The 12,847-nt window shown below is 37.5% G+C and overlaps 1 protein-coding gene across 1 annotated transcript in view; it reads right to left on the bottom strand.

The window, feature by feature from the left end:
• SRP54 (signal recognition particle 54) overlaps positions 1–12,847 on the bottom strand; it is a 124,204-nt gene that overhangs the window by 80,809 nt on the left and 30,548 nt on the right. The window contains exons 7-10 of the mRNA XM_042780652.1: positions 10,583–10,733; positions 9,330–9,478; positions 8,938–9,038; positions 6,214–6,300 (exon numbers count right to left, since the gene is read on the bottom strand). Of these exons, the coding sequence (XP_042636586.1) occupies positions 6,214–6,300; positions 8,938–9,038; positions 9,330–9,478; positions 10,583–10,733 (488 nt within the window). The remainder of the gene's footprint in view (positions 1–6,213; positions 6,301–8,937; positions 9,039–9,329; positions 9,479–10,582; positions 10,734–12,847) is intronic.

The raw sequence follows: 12,847 nt of genomic DNA, 5'->3' as shown, positions 1-12,847 counted from the left end.
AAATATGATCTTGAATATATCCCTCCTGAATTTAGAGACCATCCATAGAACAGATTTGATGTACTGAATACCAATGACCGAAAACCAGAATTGCAGAATGACATCAAGAACATCATCCATGAAGAAAAAGCAAGAGGTCATTAAAAAGATGAGAAAAGAAGAAAAGACCAAGATGGATGTGAGAAGACACTCTGAAACTTGCCCTTGAATGGAGAGTAGCTAAAGCAAATGGAAAAAATGACAAGATAAAAGAGCTGAACAGAAGGTTTCAAAGAGCAGCTCGAGAAGACAAAGCCAATTACTATAATAAAATGTGCAAAGACTTGGAGTTAGAAAATCAAAAGGGAAGAACACGCTCGCCATTTCTCAAGGTGAAAGAACTGATAAAAAAATTTAAGCCTCGAGTTGCAATACTGAAAGATTTTATGGGGAAAATATTGAATGATGCAGGAAGCATCAAAAGAAGATGGAAAGAATACACAGAGTCACTGCACCAAAAAGAACTGGTAGATCTTCATCCATTTCAGGAGGCGGCATATGTTCAAGAACCAATGGTAGTGAAGGAAGAAGTCGAAGCTGCACTGAAAGAACTGGCAAAGAACAAGGCTCCAGGTACTGAGGTGTTTCAACAAATGGATGCCCCATTGGAGGCACTCACTCGGTTATGCCAAGAGATTTGGAAGACAGCTACCTGGTCAATTGAGTGGAAGAGATCCATATTTGTACCCATTCCAAAGAAAGGTGATCCCACAGAATGTGGCAATTATCAAACAATATCATTAATATCACATGCAAGTAAAATTTTACTGAAGATAATTCAAGAACGGTTGCTGCAATATATTTACAAGAGAACTTCCAGAGGTGCAGGCTGAATTTAGAAGAGGACGTGGAACAAGGGATATCACTGCTGATGTTAGATGGATCTTGGATCAAAGCAAGTAATACTAGAAATATGTTTACTTGTGTTTTATTGACTATGCAAAAGCACTGGATTGTGTGGATCATACAAATTGTGGATAACATTGAGAAGAATGGGAATTCCAGAACATTTAACTATACTCATGAGGAACCTGTACATAGACCAGGAGGCTGTCATTCAAACAGAACAAGGGGACACTGCATGGTTTGAAATCAAGAAGGGAGTGCATCAGGGTTGTATTTTTTCACCATACTTATTCAATCTATATGCTGAGCATATAATCTGAGAAGCTGGACTATATCTAAGAACATGGCATCAAGATTGGAGGAAGAATCATTAACAACCTGTGATATGCTGATGACACAACGTTGCTTGCTGAAAGTGAGAATAACTTGAAATACTTATTGATGAAGATTGAAGAATACAGTCTGCAGTATGGATTACATCTCAACATAAAGAAAACAAAAATTCTCACAACTGGACCTATAAGCAGCATCACAATAAATGGAGAAAAAATTTAAGTTCTCAAGGACTTTACACTGCTTCGTTCTACAATCCACACCAATGGAAGCATCAGTCAGGACATCAGACGACGTATGGCACTGGGCAAGTCGGCTGCAAAGGATATCTTTCAAGTGCTGAGGAGCAAAAGTGTCTCTTTGAAGACTAAGGTGCACCTGACATAAGCCATGATATTTTCAATCGCTTCATATGCATGTGAGAGCTGGACAATGAATAAGGAAGACCAAAGAAGAATTGATGCTTCTGAGATGTGGTGCTGGCAAAGAATGCTGAAAATACTATGAACTGCTAAAAGAACTAACAAATCTGTCCTGGAGGAAATGCAGCTGGAATGCTCCTTGGAAGCAAGAATAGCCAGACTTCATCTCACCTACTTTGGTCATATTGTCAAAAGGGACCATTCCCTGGAGAAGGATGTCATGCTTGGTAAGGTGGAGGGTCAATGAAAGAGGGGAAGGCCCTCAACGAGATGGACTGATACAGTGGCTGTGGCGACGGGCTCAAGTACAGCAGGGATCACAGAGCTGGCGCAGGACCGGGCGGTGTTTTGTTCTGCTGTGCATAGGGGCCTATGAATCAGAGATGACTCAACGGCACCTAACAACAACAACATTCTGAATTTGAAGTGGCAGTACAATATTTTAAAAGAAATATTATAGCAGATAGCTAGAAAACAGTAGGAGGGAGAGTTAAGACCAAAACACATATTTGGTCATTTATACAGAGGTTATAATTAAAGCTGTAATTATATAGGAAATCCCATTATGCAATGTTAAGTGAAAAGTTTTAAAGCCGAAAAGGCAGCAAACATTGTCAAATAGTGGGATCAAAGAAAATGGGAAAGTCCACAGGGGTACTAGAGGCTGTGATAGGGCTATCCAAGATAGAGGAAGGACTGGGAAACAATCATTCAACAAATACTTACTGAAAGCCCACTCTGTGCTAGACACTGCTAGGCACTATGAACATAAAAGATGAAGAACACAGCTACACACTCCACTCTTCACCTTTAAGCAGGGAAAGTAGACATTAAATTAATGTGATGAATAACATAACGATCACAGGGTGCAATGGAAACACATAACAGAGGGTTGTAACTAAGACAAGGGATCAGGGAAAATGTCCCTGAAGGGCATTTAAGGAGAGACCTGAAGTAGGAGTAAGAGGTTGACCAGTTTGTCTGGAGGTAAGAAAGAGAGGAGAGTAGAGGCAGGAATTAAGAGAGGATATGTTTAGCAGGCAGAGAGCCTATCAAAGGAAATGGCTCACAGTAAGAGAGAGCACTGTACATTTGGGAAGCTGGAAGAAATTCAGCATGGCTAGAGTATGAATACTAACAAGCCCCCCCCCAACACACACATATACACATAAAACAAAGGTTGAAGATGTGAGCTAGCTAGTGGAATCATTTTTAAAGCATTTAAACTTTATCCTAAGGCAATGGGAAGTCACTGAAGAATTTTTCAAAAAGCAGTAATGAGATCAGATTTGCATTTAAAATACATCAAAGGGGAAGAGTCCAGAAAATTGGAAGATCTCTTAGAACTTACAATGAGCATTTCTAAGCAAAGGATCAAGGGTGGTGAGTAAGTAAGAGAAAAGACTATCCCCAAATTTCTGACTCCAATAATGATGCATGATGTACACCTTCACTGATGGCAACAGTGGAGTAAAAGGTTAAGACTGAAGATAAGAATTTGTTGAATTTGAGTTGTCTATGGAATATTCCATTAAGAAAACAAAAATCTTCATAACTAACCAATAAACATGATAATGGAGAAAAAACTAAAATTGTCTATATTAATTTCTACTTGGATCAATAAAGTTCGTGGAAGCAGTAGTTAAGAAATCAAATGGCGAAATTTATTCACTGTAAAAGACTTCCTTAAGGTTTTAAAAAGCAAAGATGTCTAAGGTGTACCTGACCTAAGTCATGGTCTTTTCACTTGCCTCTATGTCCAGTGAAAGCTGGACAATGAAAAAAGACAGAAGAATTGATGTATTGTATTGGCAAAGAATACTGCATATACTGTAGACTGCCAAAAGAATAAACAAATCAGTCTTAGAAGAAACCAGAATGGTCCTTACAAGTGAGGATGGTAAGACTCTGACTTACTTACTTTCGACACATCATGAGACACCAAACGCTGGAAAAAGATATCATGTTTGATAGAGGGTCAGTGAAAATGAGGGAGAGCCTCAGTGAGAAGACTGACACAACAGCCACAAAAACTGATTCAAACATACCAAAGATCAAGAAGATGGCACAGGATCAGCAGTGCTGCCGTCTATCAAAAGCAACTTGATGGCAACTAGCAACAACAATGGAACATCCAAGAACAATGGCCTAATAAACCTATAAATATGACACGGAAGCTCCAGTCAAACATGGCAGCATAAGGGGACCCCTGCAAATGCCAACATTTAAGAAAGAGATACCTGATGAGTAAGGTAAGAGCAAAGAAGACTACACAGTCATGGAGATTAAGGAAAAAGATCATTTTAAGAAGAACTGGAATGGTCAGTAATAATGTATGTTGAGTGTTTACGGAAGCTGGACATTTTACAAGGCCCTCCAGTGGCACAGTGGTTAAAAGCATTGGCTACCAACCAAAAAGTCAGTGGTTCAAATCTACCAGCTGCTCTGCAGGAGAAAGATGAGGCAATCTGCTTCCACAAATATTTATAGCCTTGGAAATCCTATAGGGCAGTTCTATTCTGTCCTACAGGGTCACTATGAGTCGGAATCAACTCGATAGCAATGAGTTTTGTTTATTTGGTTGGACATATTACATACATCAGCTAATTTAATCTTCAATCTTCACAACCTTAGGGTACAGTTAATATTATCTACATTTTACAGATAAGGAATATTTATTCAATCTGTATGCTGAGCATATAATCTCAGAAGCTGAACTAAAAGAGAAAGAATGCAGCATCAGGATTAGAGGAAGACTCATTAACAACTTGTGATATGCAGATGGCGCAATCTTGCATCCAAAAGCAAAGAATACTTAAAGTACTTACTGATGAAGATCAAACACTACAGCCTTCAGAATGGATTATATCTCAACATCAAGAAAACAAAAATGTCACAATTGGGCCAATAAGGAATATCATGATAAACGAAGACGAGACTGAAGTTGTCAAGGATTTCATTTTGCTTGGATTCATAACCAATGCCATGGAAGCTTCTGTCAAGAAATCAAACAATATATTGCACTGGGCAGATGTGCTCCAAAAGATTTCTTGAAAGTGTTAAAAAGTAAAGATTCCACTTTGAAGACTAAGATGTGCCTGACCCAAGCCATGGTATTTTAAATTGCCTCATATGCATGTGAAAGCTAGACAATGAAAAAGAAGACCACAGAAGAATTGATTCATCTGCCTTATGGTGTTGGCAAAGAATATCAACTACACCATGAAGTGCCAGAAGAACAAACTGTTTTGGAAGAAGTATTCAGAATACTCCTTAGAGGGAGGATGGTAAGACTTTACCTAATGTACTTTGGCCATGATATCGAAAGGGACTAGTCCCTGGGGAAGGCCTTTATGCTTGGGAAAGTGGAAAACCAAACCAAACTCACTGCCACAGAGTCATTTCCAACTTATAGGGACCCTCATTCAGTTTCCGAGGCTGTAAATCTTTACGGAAGAAGATTTCCCAGTCTTCCTCCCATGGTAAAGTGGTTGTGGTTGTTGTTGTTATGGGCCATGGAGTTGGACCCAACTCATAGCAACCCTTCCTTGGGTTTCCAAGGCAGTATCACTATGGAAGTAGATTGCCCAACTTTCCTTCCAAGGAGTGGCTGGTGGTTTTGAACCTTCTGGTGAGCAGTCATGTGCCTTAGGCACTACGCTACCAGAGCTCCTGTGGTAAAGTGGAGGGTCAGGGAAAAAGAGGAAGACTCTCGACAAGATGGATTGACACAGTGGCTGCAACAATGGGCTCAAATATAGCAACAACTGTCAGCATGGCACAGGACAAGGCTGTATTTCTTTCTGTTGTACACAAGGTTGCTAAGTTGGAACTGACTAAATGGCTCCTAACAACAACAGATAAGGGAGGTAATTTAACAGAAAAAGTTACACAGCTAGAAAATGCATCAGAGATAAAAATCCAGGCATGTCATATTCAAGAGATTGCACTCTTAGAGTGATATACTTCTCTACAGGAGTGGTTTTCACTGTGGTATTAAGAAAATGTGTGTGTTTAATCTTATCCTTTTAAAATATCTTTTTTATGTTTTATATTATACTCACTCAAAAAAACAAACTCACTGCCATCAAGTCAATTCTGACTCATAAGCGACCTCCACTGGGTTTCTAAGGCTGTTAAACTTTATGCAAAGAGACTGTCACATCTTTTTTCCATAGAGCAGCTAGTGGGTTTAAACCACCCAACTTTCTGCTTTGCAGCCAAGTGCCTTAACCACTACACCACTGTACGTAGAGTTTATATAATTTATACGTAACAGGTTAAAAGACTGTATTCTAACTCATTTTTAACTTATTTTGCTTCAAATAGCCCAAAGAAATACTCAATTTTAATTTGAAGGCAATTTGAGTACAAGAGAGAAAATAAAATTTTCAATTCTGCAACTGCTCATATATCTATGATTTAAAATGATTCACACATAAATCATCTAAAATAACAAACATTTGAAGAAAGGACTCTAATAACAGATAAAATTTTAAAGAAATAGTAATTTTATCAAAAAGAAATCAAAGAAAAATATCTGAGATCAAACTTTTTCTTGCCACTCATATACCATGTTTCAACTTCTCTATTAGTGCTTCATTGTCATCCAACTTCAACTCGTTGACTTTATCTATCAGTCCTTCAATGTCACCCATACCTATAAGTTATAAAGAAAAAAAAGAAAAATTAACAACTAATACAATACCCCTGCCTTTATATTATATAAAACATATTCACATATACAATAACCCTATCAGGTAAGCAAGTCAGGTGATATTACCACACTGCATAAATGAGAAAACTGAAAGCAAGAGAAATGACAGTGAAGAGATAACAAGGCAGATACTCCAGGCCAGGGCTTGATTCCAAATTCACGTTGTCTAACTATACCACCATGAGATATCAGGAATGTTTCATTACTACCACCACTACCACATATCTTTGTATCATACTCTAAAACTTTTCTAAACAATTTTTCATCTAGTATTTTCTTTTGCCAATTCTAACCACAGGAAACAACTACAAACTCTTTCTTACAGATGACAAAGATAAGTCATGCCAAAATCAAACCCACTGCCACTGAGTTGATTCTGACCATAGCAACCCTACAGGACAGAGTAAAACTGCCCCAAAGGATTTCCAAGGCTGTAAATGTTTATGGAAGCAGATTGCCACCTCTTTCTCCATAGGATTTCTAAGGCTTTACGAAGGCAGGCTGTCACATCTTTCTCCCATGGAGTGGCTGGTGGGCTTGAACCGCTGACTTTGGATTAGCAGCTACTCACCACAAATTCTAGGTACTATGTATTTTGAAATAAATTATGAAGTGTTAGATTTTTATACCTAGAAAGTCATTGCTTCTGCATATATTTTATTAGTTCATCGCCACTGACACATCTGTTCCTCTTACTATGGATATTTAATTCAGTTTTTTTGTACTAATTTTTCATTTCTATATTTGCTTTTGTTCCCTGGATTCTATCTGTGTAATCCATGATGTTTACTGTGACCATATGATTTCACCACACCACCTCTGAGGGAGGTGATGTCTCATCAGCAGCTTCAATGAACCCTGAAGCCCAGCCTCCTAACAGTGACTTTGAGCTTCCTTCGACATCCACTCCCTACAATTCCCGTCTGTTGTTGTTGTTGTTATGTGCCGTGGAGTCGGACCCGACTCATAGAGACCTCTCCTTGGGTTTCCGAGGCAGTATCACTATGGAAGTAGATTGCCCAACCTCCCTTCCAAGGAGTGGCTGGTGAGTTTGAACTGCCAGCCTTCTGGTTAGCAGTCGAGTGCCTTAGGCACTACACTACCAGAGTTCCTGCTTGGACATTTTAAGAATATCTGTACCCTAAAATGAACCAAGATCTGTACCTCATACCATATACAAAAACTAACTCCAGATGGATCAAAGACTTAAATGTGAAACCTAAACCTACAAAGTTCCTCAAGAAAAAATAGGGGCCCTCATTTACAGCATAAATAGACTGTCAAGCATAACCCAAAATGCACAAAAAGCTGAAGATAAAGTAGATGAATGGAACCTTCTGAAAATTTAATTTTCATGTGCTTCAAAAGACTTCTCCAAAAGAGAACCTACGGATTAGGAAAAAATATTCAACAACAACATATCTGACAAGAGACTTATCTCTAAAATTTATAGTAAACTCCAATGCCTCAACAACAAAAAGATTAACAATCCAATTAAATGGGCAGAAGACATGAACAGACACTTCACCAAAGAGGATATTCAGGCGGCCAGCAAATACATGAAGAAACGCTCATGATCATTAGCCGTCAGAGAGACGCAAATCAAAAGAATAATAAGATACCATCTCACCCCAGCACTAATGGCAAAGCTCAACAAGACAGAAAATAACAAATGCTGGAGAGGATATGAAGAGACTGGAACTCTCATATACTGCTGGTGGGACTGTCAAATGATACAATCACTGTGGAAAGCATTATGGTGATTCCTTAAAAAGCTGGAATTAGAAATACCATTTGATCCAGAAATCCCATTACTAGGTATATACCGTAAAGAAGCAAGAGCCAGAAGAACAGACATATGCACATCCACGTTCATCACAGCACTATTTACAACAGCAAAAAGATGGAAACAACCTAGATGCCCATCAACAGAAGAATGGATAACCAAACTATGGTGCATACACACAACGGCAAACTATGTAACACTAAAGAATAACGTAGAATCTGCAAAACACTGCATAACATGGATGAACTTGGAGGACATTATGCTGAATTAAATAAGTCAATCACAGAAGAACAAATATAGTATTAGTTCATTATTGTAAAAAGTCATGGAGACGTTTATATATGGAAGGAAACTTTCTTTGCTGGTTACCAGTGGTGGGAGGGGAGAGGAGGGAACACTGAAAAAAAAAAAAAAATGCACTGACCCTTATCACTTTAGTTTTGTGTATTTCAGTGTATATAAATTATATTTCAATAAAATGTATTTTTAAAAAAGATTACCTGTATCCTGCTAGCTACTTACACTCAAATATTATTGAGTCTATTACTTTAATAGGAGCTCTGGTAGCATAGAGCCTAAGGCACCTGACTGCTAACCAGTTCAACCCCACCAGCCACTCCTTGGAAGGAAGGTTAAGCAATCTACTTTCCCAGTGACACTGCCTCAGAAACCCAAGGAGGGGTTGCTATGAGCCGGGTCCACTCGACAGCACATAGTAACAACAACAACAAATCTGTCCTAAATAGCTATACTATTTTTTCAAGATATTTCTGTATTCCCACCACTGGACTTACCAAGAAGTTTGCTGATGAAAGGCTGTGTTTTGAAAGGTTCAAAGTCATCTATATGTTCCCCTGTACCAATGAAAATAATTGGACTTTTTGTAGCAGCAACTCTGCGAAGAAAAAGAAACATAAAGTAACCTCAAAAAAGAGAACAAATTTCAGTAGATTTTCAAAGGTACTTAGACAAAAGTCCATAGCTCGCTTCTTTTCATATTTTCGCTAGTTAAAACAACTGTATCAGAGGGTTTCCAAAACTGTTTGTATTTAAACTTTTGTAACATCTTAATTCATTATGGGAATATATTTTAAATGACCAATAAGAAAGCTATACATACACACACATATACAAACACGCAACATATAATCCCAAGACACAAGATGACAACATTAATGATACTTACGCACTGAGTGCACCACCTCCTTTTGCATGGCCATCAAGCTTTGTCACTATTACTGAAGCTACATCTACTTTATCTTTAAAAGCCTTGGCCTGGGCTTCACAAGCCTGCCCAATGGAGGCATCCATCACATAAACAATATTATCAGGTTGCTAGAAAGTAAAACATAAATATTTTTACTGAAGTTAAAAAAATTCACCATTAGAAACTAAAGAACAATATTTACCATAAGTCACTATTCATTCAATCATGATCTGTTGAGGGAGTAGTACATATTAGGCATCATCTAGAGGTCATGGGGACAAAGAAGTAAATAAGAAAATCCCTGCCCTCCTGGAATTTATATAGTCACAGGCAAATAAACATTTCAGATGTACAACACTTACAACAGGGCAGGGAATATCAGTTCAGTTTTGAGATTAGAGAGGTTTCATTAAGTCGAGTGGTCAGGGAAGGCCTCTATGGAGGTAACAGTGGAGCTAACGCCTGAATAAAGAGAAAACAACTATGCAAAGATCTGCAGGAATGGCCCTGGGTAAAGGGAATACCAAAAGTGATTTTGAGAAAAATAAAAAGTAGAAGAGTGTGCACTGAAACTAAACTGAATAAAATAGGGATGCGGCTATTTCCCTTAGATCTGCTCAACCAGGTCAAAATAATAGCACAGCTAAAAAAGAAACTTACTAGTATTAACCAGTAACAAAACAAATTTCTGCCAAAACCCCAAGGGCAAAACAATCAAACTTATTAGGAATGCATGTTTTGCCACTGGGGTGTTGATATTTATAAACAGTTATTTATAAACTGCTTCTCCTCAAGTTTATTTTCATCACAATTTTAAAGAAGAGATATGTAATCATGATTAATATTTTTTAAATGTTTCATTTTAGAACACTTTCAAAACTTATCTAAAGTAAATGTTTACAACTTAAATAATTTACAGAAAGGAAATTAAACAGATATAGAAGGTCACTCTTCATTTTTTACTTATGTGTTCTTTAGTTATACATACTAATAGGATAATTAGTGTACTAAGCATGAAAGGATTTTTTTAATACTTAATCATGAAAATTCTCTATCTAATAAAGGCCAAATACAAAAAGATTATCACACAAATACAGATGTGCAAAACAGAAATAAATTACTTGGAATCTGCCTTCAAGGCAAAGAATTATTTATATTGATCATAATCTCAATCAGCATTTGTAGTTAAACTAACTAAAATTTTTAACAGTGTTACAATGAAAGCCACTTACTATAGCATTAGCAACTTGAAGCATTTCTTCAAACAAAGAGTCTTCTTGTTTATGGCGGCCACTTGTATCAACAATAATTATTTCAAAATTTTCATTTTTGAATTTCTCTACTCCTTCAGAGGCAATGATAACAGGATCCATTTCTGTGTAGCTATTTAACATGGACAATTCTATTAATCTGGAAATCTTTAATCTACTTTTAATCTATTCTAAAAAAGTAAAATAATCACAATTTCAATTTAGAAGAATAATCTGAAAACTATTTATTTAATAAATATAGCAACGTACCTCTAGAGCACCATCAACTAGTATACAATCATCGAACTACAAAACTCTTGCATCTTTTTTGAATGAGTTGTGCTTCCCCCAATTTTTTTATCTTCCTGAATAAATGAATTGATGCTGCATACCTGTTTCTATATAGCTGTTTTTCCATTTGACACCCTTATTTGAGCATTTTATAAAGCTACTAAACATTCTTGTATATAGGATACATAGTATTCCATCAGATGGCTTTGTTCTCATTTATTAAATAAATGCCCTACTGTTAGGCATTTAAGGTTGTCTCCATTTGTTGGTATCAAAAATATAGCCACTACCAGACTTCTGTTAAAACAGAGGAAAAGGCAGACAAGCGACACAGACCCTTTCCAACAAAGAAAAGAAAAATCAATTGACAGAGATACAGAAGGTAACCCTGGAGCACTGAGCTTTGAAAGGAGCTATACAGAAATAGACTAGGCACCAACTAGTGGAAAAACCTGAACGAAAACAGGACCAAAGAATAGGCTCTGTTTGCCACGGTCGGCAGAGATATACAAGAGGCTGACAACAGGAAAGGAGACAGGTAGTGAATGTATAAGTGCTGTCAACTAGTGAATAGAAGAGCACAGCACAGTACCCTTGCATAGGTAACATACAAACAAAACAAAGAAAACGAAATTCGTGGGCAAGTCACTCCAACATATAATCACCAATTAAATATAAACACCAAAACATCACAATGCCTCAAAGACATCAGAGCATCAGAGTCCACACAAAGAAGCAAGATAAAGCAGGAGAAACAAGGGACCAAGACACAGATACAAAACACATCGCTGAGGAAGCAGCAGCATTGCAACTCCCTGATAAGGAATTCAAAAGAATTAAATATAATAGGTATCTTCAAAAGATTGAGAGACAGGTTAAAGAAAACACAGATAAAACCCAGGAAGAATTTCAGAAGAAAATACAAGAACAAAATGACAAAATAAATGAAAATTTAGAAATGATTCAAAATCTACAGACAGATATCTAGAAGATTAATGGTAAATTGTCAGAAATAGATAACACATTGAAAGAACATAGGAGTAGAATTAATGCAATGGAAGACAAAATTAATGAGATTGAAGACAAATACCTGAATACTTCTTTGGAAAGAGATCAATCAGAAAAAAAGATCAAAACAAAATGAAGAAAGCCTAAGGTTTATATGGGATACCATCAAAAGGAATAACCTACATGTAATTGGAATTCCAGAATAGGAAGAGAAAAATAAAACCACTTAGAAAACTGCACAAGATTTGTTGGAGGAGAACTTCCCTGATATGATGGAAGATGAGAATATACCCATTCAGGAAGTCCAATGAACCCCAAAGAGGACAGACCCCAAAAGAAAATCAACAAAACATATTATCATCATCAGACTCACCAAAACCAAAGATAAAGAAAGAATCATGAGAGCAGTATGGGAAAAATGAAAAGTTATCTACAAAGGGCAACCAATAAGACTAACCTCAGATTTTTTGGCAGAAACCATGCAGGCGAGAAGACAATGGGATGGTATATATAAAATCCTGAAAGAGAAATCTTTCCAACTGAGAATTTTATACCCAGCAATTGTTGTTGTTGTTGTTATGTGCCATCGAGTCGTTTCCAACCCATAGCGACCCCATGCACGGCAGAACAAAACACTGCTCAATCCCACACCAGCTCCATGATCCCTGCTATACTTGAGCCCATCATCACAGCCACCGTGTCAATCCATCTTGTTGAAGGCCTCCCTCTCTTTCGTCGACCCTTCACCCTACCAAGCATGACACCCTTCTCCAAGGAATGGTCCCTTCTGACAACATGACCAAAATAGGTGAAATGAAGTCTGGCCATTCTCGCTTCCAAGGAGCATTTTGGGTGCACTTCCTCCAGGACAGATCTGTTAGTTCTTTTAGCAGTCCATGGTACTTTCAGCATTCTTCACCAGCACCACAACTCAAAAGCATCAACTCT

The sequence above is a fragment of the Orycteropus afer genome, unplaced genomic scaffold (genome assembly GCF_000298275.1).
Source record: "Orycteropus afer afer isolate SDZICR_OR568_19922 unplaced genomic scaffold, OryAfe1.0 scaffold00051, whole genome shotgun sequence".
NCBI classification, from domain to species: domain Eukaryota; kingdom Metazoa; phylum Chordata; class Mammalia; order Tubulidentata; family Orycteropodidae; genus Orycteropus; species Orycteropus afer.
Note: the sequence above shows the minus strand (reverse complement) of the source record. Positions and strands in the feature narration are given on the sequence as shown.